Here is a 12,725-nt window from a genome sequence, read left to right as displayed (position 1 = left end):
TAATTTTCTCTTTTTTTAACTTGACCGGAATACCAAGGAGAGTTTGATTTGTAACCTACGACTTCCTGTTTCCCTGGGCAACATGGCACAGAGACCCATCTCTTTAAGCTGCTCTTCAAAATAGGAAAGACAGTCAGCAAATGACTATAAGAAAGTAGCTACCCCCCTCAGTATGACCATATCAATAGTCAGAGCAATAATTAGAATGCTTAAAACAACCAGAGATGTGACAAGCAAGCCTGGACGAGGACCCACGTGAGGGAGATGTTAAGGGAGGTCAGAATTAAAAAAAAAACCTCTAGCTTACTGTTGGAGAGGTGCAGCAGAGAGCAGGATCTTTTATTCTGTATCATTTGGACTATCCTCTCTAACATTTAATGGAGCCCAGCATCTTAATAATTTCCCAGAAGTAGTAAAACAGTTGACTAATTTTACTTGCATCCCATGTGAGCAAAATGGCTTAAACAGGGACAATCCTGTAATTCACACTTTTATGAATTATTTCCTGCTGTTATTATTGTGATCCAGCTTTCTGCATGTTTGTGGGATTCTCTTAGGTTGTATTTTACTGCTAGTTTTAAAGAGGTTTTTCTGTATCTGTAGTTTTAAAAGGTTTGGCCCTTAAAAGCCTGACCAGGGGTGCGAACAAGTCTTTAGATAGGAGACCTGTGGATAGGATAACGGTTACTTTTTTCTTTTTCTTTTTAGAAATGTAACATTGTTTTATATCTTGATAAAATGAATCAATAACCTAAACATCACCAAGTCTCAACAACAACTATTTATTTAAAGGGTTTTCTGCATCTTCACCTGGAGTGCCGATAACTGTAGAGATTGTGTCTGCGTCGTTGATGTTGTTGTGAATAGTATTATTATTTTATATGTACTTACAATGCACCTCTTATTACTACGTATAATTTTCACTGTTTATTGATAACTTCAATACTGGTGTAGTACATTCAGGAAAGCCTTGTGTTTCTAGGCAAGTTTTTATTTGTCTTTAAGATCAAACCATGGGTGTGACGTGATGCAATATTTTTAATCAAATCGAAAGACAACAAGAGAAATCCTGGGAACGTGTGCTTTACGTGTGTATGTTTTTTATGCTCATATAGGGGCCCCGGACCCTACAGCAGGAGCCAGCGTGGATGACGAGAACTGCTGGCACCTGGACGAGGAGCAGGTTCAGGAGCAAGTCAAGCTTTTCCTATCCCAGGGAGGCTACCACGGCTCAGGAAAGCAGCTCAACCTGCTTTTTAGCAAGGTCAGTACCATGTTTACGCCGATTCATCCAGGTACAGACCAGAAAACACACTCAGCCTGTGTAGGATTATGTCTCTCCCTTTGAGCTTTCTTGCCTAGATCTATTGGTCCTATCTTGTTCATTATTCTTTACTTCTTCAAGAAATGGAATACAAGAAAACATGCAATGTAGATGCTTTAAAGGGCAGGCCTTGTCTTAACTTGGGCTAATTGTAGGAGTGAGGAAACAGAAAGATGAAAAAAATGAGGAATAGAAAGTGAGAAGCCTTGCACTACACACCGTATATTAAACGCTTACATGAGAGATGTTTGTATCACTCAGTTGCCTACTATTACAGTGGCTGAGCTAGGGCTGCATTAATGCATTGTGTGCTATGTGAAGACCGCAAGCCAAGGCCATTATCATCCAGCTTGCCTGGCTTTTAGAATGTCTCTCAGATTCATGCACTTTGAAGCCAGTTATCATCTTCGATATAACACACACGCATGCACACACACATTGACAGCTATGTTTTCTGAGCCACCTTGCACGAATGCCTAAACGCCCACATAGAGCTGCATCTGCACACTCGTAATTTCAGTAGCAACGAAAGTTAGAAATCTGTTCCCTCTTCGTTTTCTTGCCTTTTACTCTTTGACCGTGTGCTTTAAAGAATATGCAAACTCTTTGAGAAACCGCAAAAAAACAGTTGAGGCAGTATGAAGCAGATTTAAAAAGTGTTTTAGGTATTTTCCAAGTCAAAAAGACAAGAAAAAGCAAGGGCATGGGGTAGTGGGAAAGGTGGCCGTTATGGAGACTGGCATGCACTTGTATCTGGGATTGTGTCCATTGTCTGGTGTGCATGTGCTGGTATAAACTGCAAGCGTGTCCTGTGTCTTCCTGTGTAGGTGAGGGAGATGCTGAAGATGCGCGATTCCAACGGAGCGAGGATGTTAACACTAATCACAGAGCAGTTCATGGCCGACCCTCGGCTGGCGCTGTGGAGACAGCAGGGCACCACCATGACCGACAAGTACAGACAGCTCTGGGACGAGCTTGGTGAGGGGGGGTGGCAATAAACATACACACACACACTTACACACACCTCTCCCCCCTGTACGCACAGGCACTGACAGCGAGATGGGTGATCGAACCCAGACGCTGACACAAAGCCACAAAGGCATATTTTTGTTTCTGTTTGTTTTTTTTTTGTGCTTTTATGTCCAAGAAAGCCCTCAGTCTCAGATGCGTTGACTCGATGCTGACAGCTTAGTTTCTCTCCCTCTCTTTCTATGACTGTAGGTTTGGCAGCTCTCGTCTAGATCGTCTTGAATTAGAAGCCGTTTAATGCAGCACACAGAGCCTCACCTCTGCAGTGTTTTCAAACACTTCTCATTATGTCTCTGGTAGATGTGACAGTGAGCTGCTCAGCACACACTTGCTTAGTTTTTATGAGTGCAGCTCTTTTCCACAAACGAACCTCAACCCGCTTAGCCCGTCACTGAGGCGGACACCGCATCGTCTCCAGTCTCCCCTAATGTCTTCTGTTCCTGTTGATGATGCTGATGATGTTCGTCCTCTCCCTTTGGTCCTCTCCTGCACTCTGTGAGGACAGCGCAGCGATCTCGTCTGTTTCAGCCCCACGTATTTTTGGACATGTTTGCGCACGGGTTTCTTTGAAGTCCACACTTCAAACCTTTCTTCCAGAGTCCTTATCACTCCACATGATGTGTGAATGCTGCCTCTAGGCACTGCTATCCCTGCTCTTTCCTCTTCTTTTGAGTCTCAGTCGAGCTGCAACCACTTGTCCTCGCCCATGTCTCCCACCCTTTTTTGCAAATAACTTCCACTCTCGTTTCTCCTGCTCTAGCCTGTCACCATAGTCTGCACATTTTGTTCCATCAGTTTCAGCCTTCACATCTCGTCTCTTGTCCCTGTTTTCAGCCCCAGCTCCCCAAATGTTTTCTCTCTGTTCACACATTCTGTACCTAAATCACACACTTGCTGGAGAGTATACATCTCCAGCGCTCCTGAGAGTAAAATCCCTGAATGTGCTTGGGTCCCCTGAGACTGTACCATTTTTCACATTATGTTTGTTCCAATTTACTCCAAACTGATGTGTGTGCAGGCAGCGTTGCCTCTGGATTAGCTAACTCTCGCTTTTGTATCTGAGCAGAAGATGGCGGCAGCAAAGAGAAAGAACTCTTAAGAATTAGACCCACTGTTTTGTGTTTTTGCTGCAAAGCATGACATGAACTTACACAATAGCTGCATTTACCGGGTTGTAAAACTCAAAACGTAAACTTTCCTGCTTATGCTTACATTATCCTCCAATACAATAAGTTTGTGCGTTTGCTGCACACCTAGGCGCCTTATGGATGTGCATCGTGCTGAACCCCCACTGCAAACCCGAGCAGAAGTCATCGTGGCTGCGGCAGTTGCGGCGGTGGAACAGCGTGGACGTCTGCCCCTGGGAGGACGGCAACCACGTCAACGAGCTGCCCAACCTTACCCACTCACTGCCCCAGGGCGCTCACGGTAACCAAGGTTAGAAGTCTCATGTGTCTTTCCATAACAAACAGCATTCATTTTGTCACAAACGTCAATTTATTTTCTTGGGATTTTATGTAATGTGTCAACACAGAGTAACGCCTAATTGTGAAATACGGAAAAAAAGGACTACTTGTTTCCAAAATCTGAAAAGTGTGGAATGCATTTGTATTCAGCCCCCTTTAGTCTTATACCCCTAAATAAAATCAGAGGTAGCCAAGTCATTTTCTTAATAAATAATCCACCTGTCTGTAATTTAATCTTAGTATAAACAGATCCAGTCTGTGAAAACCTCAGAGGTTTGCCAGAGAACATCAGAGAACAAACAGCTTCATGAAGACCAAGGAACACAGCAGACAGGTCAGGGAGAAAGTTGTAGGGAAGTTTTAAGCAGGGTCAGGTCTAAACAAACCTACCAAGACGTGGCTGTCCATCTTAAGTGACAGGTTGCAGAAGGAGAAATAGGGAAGCTGTTCAGAACTGATGGGAAGATGGGTGGAGCTGAATGTAGGACATCTCTGTAACGAGAAAAGCTGCCAAAGACTTTGGACTGAGGTAAAGATTTACCTTCCAGCAGGACAACGACCTTTAGTACAGCAGCTAGAACTACAATGGAATGGTTTAGATCAAAACATATATAAACATATGTTCTTTTATGAGTGGCCCAGTCAAAGTCTAGACCTAAATCCAATTGAGAATCTTTGGCAAGACGATAATTGCTGTTCACAATGTTCTTCTTCCAACCTAACTGAGCTTGAGCTATTTTGCAAATAAAAAAAATAAATAGGCAAAAATATTCAGTCTACAGATGTGCACCAAACACCAAAAGACCTGCAGCTGTAATTACAGCTAAATGTGCTTCTTCAAAGTATTTCCTGGGGGTTAAATCCAAATGCACACCTCACTTTTCAGATGTTAAAAAAATTAAAGAGCCCTGTGCAATTTCCGTTTCTCACTTGACAATTATGAGCCATTTTATGTTGTCTGCATCATATCTCAATAACACACGTTTGTGGTTCTAATGCAACAAAAGGTGCACAAGTTTTATGGGAAGGAACACTTTTTAAAGGCGCTGTATTTCAGAGGTTCAAAGGTTATGTGATTTTATTTTATTATTTCATGCTCATAGTAATTTTGCCGCTCTCTCTAAAAATTGTTAAAATAATAAATAAACCTCTCCTGCTTCATTCCTTCTTTCCTCTATAGAGATGCGTCCCCACAGGACTGTGTTCACGCGAGCCATCGAGGCCTGCGACCTGCACTGGCAGGACCGACACCTCCAGCACATCATCGCCAGTGACCTCTACGCCAACTACTGTTACCATGACAACCAGGAGGGCTCCCTCTTCGACTCACGCGGCTGGCCTTTGTGGCATGGTGAGTCTGCATATATGTGTAGGTTTCAAATAAGTTATTTAAACACGGAAATTGGGCTTTGACTGTTATGCAGCGGATGCTAGATTATTATGGGGGGATTTGTCTTTTCCCTAGAACATGTCCCTACGGCCTGCGCTCGGGTTGACGCCCTGCGCTCACACGGCTACCCCAGAGAAGCCCTCCGTCTGGCCATTGCCGTGGTGAACACATTACGAAGGCAGCAGCAGAGGCAACTGGAGCACTTTCGACGACACAAAAAAGGTGGGTGTGCCCCCCCCCCCCTTTTTTGTTTATTAAAAACATCAAAGCTGCTGTAAAAATTCACATTTATAACTGTTTCTAACTGTGCCTAATATTTTGCCCTAAATGCAGCCCCAGTGTCGCTAAGCAGAGATGTAACGCCTCTTCTGAAGACACTTGATGAAAGATTAGTTTTTTTTTGTGTGTGTGTGGTTTTATGTTAAAACGCTGTGATGAGTATAATCTAGACTGATGATTTGCATTAGGATGGAGAAAGCGATGCATGCGCGGATTGCAGTCTCTTCTGCAAAGCAAAGCTCTCAATTTCCCAGTTCATCTGGAGTCATTCAATGCCAAAAAAAAAACAAGATCCCTGATACAAGCAGCTCTAGAGTGGCTGGACTTACCCTTAGAGATAAGAGAGCACAGCTCCTGGTTATTGAGGGGGTTCAGGCATATGATCAGGATGCTTTTGGGTGGCTCCTTTGAAGATTTTCCCTCTGTACCAAAAGAGAACCCGGTGTGCAACCCGGAGATGAGACCCCCGTTGGACTCCCCCAGAATGATCTTGAGAGTGTCGCTTTGGGGATGGATGGATGGATGGATGGATGGATGGATGGATGGATGGATGGATGGATGAAGGAAAAACAAACCAAGAGGCACAAAAACCCACGATGTAAATCTTGTACTGCTTTGTAGAACCTTCAGTCTCTAAACAGATGCTTAAATATCTGTTCACAGAGTTGCTCCATAAAGGCCATACCTCCATAACCAACATGGAGGGCTGGGTGGGACACCCTCTGGATCCCATCGGTACCCTGTTCAGCACCTTGACAGAGTCGGGACGGGCGGGCGAGGAAGGCTCCAACACCTGCTTAGACCTCTCAGGTACCGATAATTCATAGTAACACAACTAAACACCTATCGATCTGTTATTATTAGAGAGTAAGTAAGTAAGTAAACTTTATTTCTATAGTGCTTTTCACAGACAGACTCACAAAGTGCTTCACAGTAATCGAAAAACATACAATATAAACCTTAAAATAGAACAATTGCAAAAGTGGTAACATTGGGTCAGCTAGGACTGGAATGCTAGTCTAAACAAATAGGTTTTAAGGAGCTTTTTAAACACATCAGCTGAATCCAGAGAGCGCAGCTCGAGGGAAATTTTATTCCAAAGGTCACAAATGTAGGCAGGAGCTGAAAAGTTAGCACTAAAATTTTAAACTGAACACAATACACAACAGGGAGCCAATGGAGAGATTTAAAGTGGAGTGAACAAGAACATGTATGTTATGAAAATAGTATGATTTATATTGAGATCAGCTACATGGAAATGTAACAAAATTCTAATAAAAAAGAACAGTTTACCTGTTGTTTTACTTTCAGTCTTTATATCTTTGTCTTATCATGTCTTCTCAGAGTACTAAAATGATCCTTTCCTACCGCTGTGGTTGTTCAGTCCCTTGTTGCCTCCTCTGCTAACAAAAATACCGCTCTGCACTAAAGAGGAGCAGTTAGCACAGAATCTCTCCTAATGTGTTCATATGTATTTTAGATGCCCATTTAGAGATCTGCCGGGATTGCTCATGTTAACTAGAGTCATGTAACATCCAAAACCCCAGAGAATGACATCACGTTGTTCTGTTCACAGACTGCTCCAGCGTTGTGAGTCGAGCAGACCTTCAGCGGATGCCCGTGCAGCGACTGCTGGGAGACGGCGAGTCGTACATGGCACTGGCGGTGGAGATGGCTCTGATCGGCCTGGGCCAACAGCGGGTGATGCCCGATGGGCTGTACGCTCAGGAAAAGGTGTGTCGCAACGAGGAGCAGCTGTTGGCCAAGCTGCAGGAAGTGGAACTGGATGACTCCCTGGTCAAAATCTTCCGTAAACAGGCTGTCTTTCTGCTGGAGGGTAAGGAGGGTCACAGATTGATTCTTTTAGCTTTACCGTTTGTTGATTTTTATTTCACTAAATTTCCCAGCAGTCCTCTCTGGCGCAAAAGCTCACAAATGTATACATAGAAACGCCTCCTCCCTGTCATTTCATAACCTACCCACACACAGAGAGCTAAAGGCATTCCTGCTAAAACAGGAAAAACAGATTTGACTCTGTCTCACTATTTATTATCCTTTCATTTTGTGGTGCAAATAGAGGCTGAGCTGTCCTGGGCCAGACCAAAATGAGCTCTTTACACAGCAACACCAGGGGTATTGTGTCAGCACACATATGCCGGTACACACAAAAGTGTGTGTGCATTTACAGGAGCTGGAGCTGGAACAAAATGAGTGGGTTATGGGGGAGAGAAGGAGGGGCAGAGGCAGTGGTAGAACCGACCGAGTCAGACTTCGTTGCAGTCCCCACCCAAATCCCAGCCCTGACTCGTCCCCTGGCGCGACCACCCACCTTTGGCTCCTTCGCTAATAGAGCAGCTCGGCTCTGAGGCCTTTGTGGGGCCTCAGGAGGCTTGCAGCCACGCCACTCTGTGATGTGGTCTGTGGCTTAGGGGCCCATGGGGGTTTAAAATAACCCACCAGAGATGAGGGGGCGTGCAGGAAGAGGTGGCGGGAAGGAGGAGGGCACGAGGCCAAGTCTGCACACACGACCATGTGTTTTTTTGACGTCATGGTTTTGTTTCAATGCCGCATGGCTTCACTGCTTCCTGGCTGGAAGGGAGAGGCACTCCTCGACATGCAACAGAAACTCATCACTCAGTTTTTCATCAGCATGAAAAGTTTGAATTTAAATAATCTTGGTGGGGTGTTCATCAGTGTACTGTTTTATGTCTTTTTTCTTCACAGCTGGTCCGTACTCTGGCCTCGGAGAGATCGTCCACCGAGAGAGCGTCCCCATGCACACCTTCGCTCGCTATCTCTTCACCTCTCTGCTACCTCATGACGCTGAACTGGCGTACAAAATTGCACTGAGAGCCATGCGGTAGGTCTTCTTATAAATAAAGGTCATGTCTATGAAGGTTCATTTACAGTGGTGTAGAGCTCCTTCAAAAGGGTTTCCTCGATGTACACTAGACTTATAAAACAGAATTGTAAAAATAACAAAAATATCATCCAAGCAAAAATGAACAATAAATAAATAGAAATAAACAAATATTTAAAGATAAATCAAGCAAATTTTAAAATTTCTACATATTATTAAATCTAAAAACTAAAGAAATACATAAAAGTATTTATATTTATATTTTTGAAGTCCAGTATTTATAGGTTAACCCTTCTTTTATAAGAAAAAATGTTAGTATTCATCTAAAACCTAATTGCTGGTGTTTGCTACAGTGCAAATACCCTTGATATAATGAAGAATAGCGCAATCTCTTTGCATCCTTCCCTTAATGTGTCTGGGTGATGTCCGTCTGATCTCTCCATGTTAAGCTCCTGCGTATATTCAGCTGTGGGCGGTGTGTGGAACATGCGTGCGCGTGTTAATCGGCCTGCTCTGTTTTGATGTTGTGACTTTTGGGAGCTGGATCAGTGAATATTAATTACATTAATGAGAGTGTAATTAGTGCAGCTGTAATGAGGAGGAATCACACGCACGTATAGTCGAGTACACATGCCGAGCCGATAGGGGAGAGAGGGTGGGGTTGTGGGGGGGGATGTTTGCTTGTCTTTCTGCGAAAGCGGAACTGATCAGGACAGTGGTGCCAACTTAGTGACATTGTCGCTATTATTGTGATCTTTCAGAACTCTCCCTCTGACTCAAAGAAGCTGCTGTGAGAAATGTAGTGCCTTAATATTGGAGACTCTGACATTAAAGGCATGGTAGTTTGTAGTTTTACGCACTCCTCTCAATCTGCAGAGGCTCACAGGCAGCTGATGTTTTACTGCAACAGGTAAAAAAATCGTATAGAGAAAAATAAACTAAACAGCTGAATAAAAGATATACTTAAAAATGTTTTGGGTCACGTTTAATTTGTAGTTCTAAATATATTAAGAAGGTTTTTATTCAGGTTTTGTCTCCTCAGATCATTATGCTGCCTCTTCTGCAGCGAACATTATAATTACATTAAAATTGACAAACAATTATTTAATGACGTTATTTAGCAACTTTTTGGACAGCCAATTGCTACTTTGAAATTAGCAACACTGGATTAGGAAGTGAGTTTCTTGAAATATGGCAGATGGATAACAAATGGACAAAAATCCCTTTTACACCTTATGTTAGTATATAGAAACATCCTCGCGATAACAAACTGTGAGAGGCTTCCTGTTTCATCCAGCTGCTTGCCTTTAAACCAGCATCCCCGCTTCCCCTCACCTTTTCTTTTTGTCTCCTCCATCCTCACTCCTTTAGTGTGAAACCGGCTATTTAGAATAATACGGCCACTTACGGGAGCTCCTGGGAACCAGAGGTGTCTACTCAGCACATAATGAATGTGTGTAATGTAGCATAGTGTAATGTGATAGCATATACCTCCTCGCTCCCATGGGATGGTGGACAGTTAAATATAGTGGAGGAGGTAAAGTAACCAGGGCTCTTTTAATGGACCTATTATAATACTATCATTGATAAAAGGGGAGATAAAATAACCAAGCTCTTACTCCCTCACACTGTGTTGTTTTTTTCTTTCTCCTCGCTTTTTAAATTTGACTTCCCTGTCACAGTTGCTTCGCAAGTAGCTGTCTCTTTAAATGAGAAGTCAGACTGGCAAAGTATGCAGATTATTTAAAACACTGTGTGTGTTTGTGCGTTTTGGATGAGGTTAATTAGTCAGTCTGACACCAGCATATGCTGGTTGATGGCTTGGTGCGAGTGACCAACATTAAAAAAAATAAATAAATAAATAAACGAAAAGAGGATCTGCCTGCTGGTCCACAGGCTGCCCACAATTTGATTTCCGCCAGGGAAAGAGAAGAAGAAAGTCGCTGCCTCTTCAGACTCTGCTCATCTTAACTGTTTGTGAGCCAAAGAGGAGAGACAGTCCTTGCTGCTATCGTGGGAGATTTCCAAATGAGATGCAAGTTTTCTAGAGCTAATGACTGTAGATTTGTACTGTAAACCGCATAATACATAGTCTTTAAGCAGGGCGAATCTTTACTGAAGGTTACCAGAATTTTAAAGCCAGACATATGAAATCTTTTTAAATGTTTACAAATGTTAATAAATGTGATCTTGTTTCAGTTTTGACCAAATAATCACTATATAAAATCGAATAATTAATATGCTTTTACATGTTTGGTAGCTATGGTACAATACAGTGCCTTGCAAAGGAACATACCCTCTGAACATTCCTACAATTTTTTACGTTACAACCACAAACATCACTGTATTTCACTTTTAAAAATTCTATGCTTTTTATTTTATGCATTTGTATTCAGCCCCCATTACTGTTATACCCCTATGTAAAATCCAGTGCAATAGATTTTGTCAAGAACACAAGGTAAGTTTATTTGTATAGCATTATTCATACACTAGGTCATTCAACATGCTTTGCAGAAAAATAAAGGAACAAAGGTAAAAAAAACTACATTACAAAACAATAGAATAACAATAAATTTAAGCATTTAAAAAAAAAAGAATACAAAATTCAGAAATATCTGATGAAATATTCTTTCCCTTTTATGGAAAAGCTGCACATTCATGTTTAAGTTGAAGAAATCACTTTGAACTTGATTGTTATGTACGTGTTGTACTTCTACTTTTAAAAAAAGTTGTTTTTAGTTAAGTAGTCTTTGAGTGGGATGCTGATGGCAAGATTTGATTTCAATCATCACTTACCTTTTGAAAAAATAAAAAATATGTACAATTTTGGTCATGTATGACTTGGTCCTTCTTGAAAATCTCACCTTGGAAGAGTTTGTGTATACAGTCGAGGTCTTCCACCGGATGTGTCGTGTATAGTTGATAGATGTGTGCTTGATGAATGGTAAAAGTGAAGGGTGTTTACAGTCGGAGGGGGAAACGCAGCGTGAGGTAAAGAGGTCAGTCGTCATGGTGATGCAGACCAGAAACCCAAAGGGCCTCAGGATTTAGATAAAACCCATCATGACTGCTTATTCTCATCATCTCAGTTGAGCCTTTTTTGCTACAGATTTTTTTTTTCTTTATAGTGTGTCCTATTTGTGTCATGAATACACTTTGTGCATCATTTAGCTTACTACTTGGTCTGTCAATCTCCTACTGAACTAAAACGGCAAACACTGTCTTTATTAAATGCCTAATTCCATCCGTGTCTCCTTATGCATGGATTGCTTATATCCTTACTAAGGGTGTAACAATACATCCAGCTCACAAGAAGAGACGATACCTAAATCTGAAAATGCATTATTGTTTTTGTTTTCACAGAGTAAATGTTTCACTGTGTACAGAATCTGCAATGGTTATAGAATATTATAGTCCCTGTTTGAGTACTCTGTATTTTGGTAGGTTCGTTTTTTCTAATTCTCTAGTAGTTCTTATGCAGAATATATTAAAAATTCACAGTTTTTCTGTTTCAAAAACAGAATAAATATTGATTTAAAACCAATCAAGAACCCTAAAGTTTCAGGTTAGCCGTTTAGTTTAGCATCTATAGGAGCCGCTGAAGCAGAAACTAACTTTTTTTTAGCCAACTCCATGAGAACAACATAACTGAAGAACTACTTTCTTTTCTCAAAATAAGAGTCTAGTTTAGGCTTCTTCAACGCCTATGTAACTGAGTGTGGCCGACCAGCTGGACAAGCGAGCTTTAGACCAAACCATGTAACATCCTAAGAACTAGGATGTTTTTTTAATTCTCAGAAATAGATCCAGGTTGTCAAACGTTTAAAAAATCTCTGTTTAGTGTGTGCTTATATTAGCGGCACTAAAAAGGAGATACTAACTTTAACATTTTTATGGTTAGCCAGTTGCGATATTCTCATTTATTTATTTACTCTATATATTTGCTCTTTTATTGCTACCACAAAAAAAGACCCTAAAAGTGGTGGAGGCTTTTTCGATTCTTTTGTGCTTCAATACGTTTGTTGTTAGCCAGCCCAACAACCTCTTTTTTATATTTGTCAGCACAACAAGGCAACAACCCAAGAACTGCTCCCTTACATCCAAAGTTGTTTCAGCGTGTCAAGCTTTTGAAGAATCTCTTTCAGCTCAGTCCTTTAGCTCTTTGCCAATAGGATGCTATGAAGCAGATGCTCAGTTTAGAATTGTTAGCGGCTAGGAGTTATCTACTCGCCATATTTTCAGTCTTTTACAAATCATTCATATCTTTCCCATCACTCAGGCACTATTTTTTTTTTCCTGCAAGTGTCCACAATGCTGCCAGAAAAGTGTGATGTCAGCAAGCTCTGCAGCGTCTTTATTGGCCAACTTCATTAATGC

General features: G+C 41.7%; 1 protein-coding gene across 2 annotated transcripts in view; it reads left to right on the top strand.

The window, feature by feature from the left end:
* Positions 1–12,725, top strand: part of LOC124877636 (zinc finger SWIM domain-containing protein 6) — a 63,267-nt gene that overhangs the window by 44,291 nt on the left and 6,251 nt on the right. For both annotated transcript variants that reach the window (XM_047380994.1, XM_047380993.1), the window contains 8 exons: positions 1,116–1,264; positions 2,152–2,302; positions 3,611–3,790; positions 5,000–5,170; positions 5,285–5,431; positions 6,152–6,298; positions 7,065–7,325; positions 8,213–8,348. In XM_047380994.1, coding sequence (XP_047236950.1) covers positions 1,116–1,264; positions 2,152–2,302; positions 3,611–3,790; positions 5,000–5,170; positions 5,285–5,431; positions 6,152–6,298; positions 7,065–7,325; positions 8,213–8,348 — 1,342 coding nt within the window. The remainder of the gene's footprint in view (positions 1–1,115; positions 1,265–2,151; positions 2,303–3,610; positions 3,791–4,999; positions 5,171–5,284; positions 5,432–6,151; positions 6,299–7,064; positions 7,326–8,212; positions 8,349–12,725) is intronic.

The sequence above is a fragment of the Girardinichthys multiradiatus genome, chromosome 12 (genome assembly GCF_021462225.1).
Source record: "Girardinichthys multiradiatus isolate DD_20200921_A chromosome 12, DD_fGirMul_XY1, whole genome shotgun sequence".
Classification (NCBI taxonomy): Eukaryota; Metazoa; Chordata; class Actinopteri; order Cyprinodontiformes; family Goodeidae; genus Girardinichthys; species Girardinichthys multiradiatus.
Note: the sequence above shows the minus strand (reverse complement) of the source record. Positions and strands in the feature narration are given on the sequence as shown.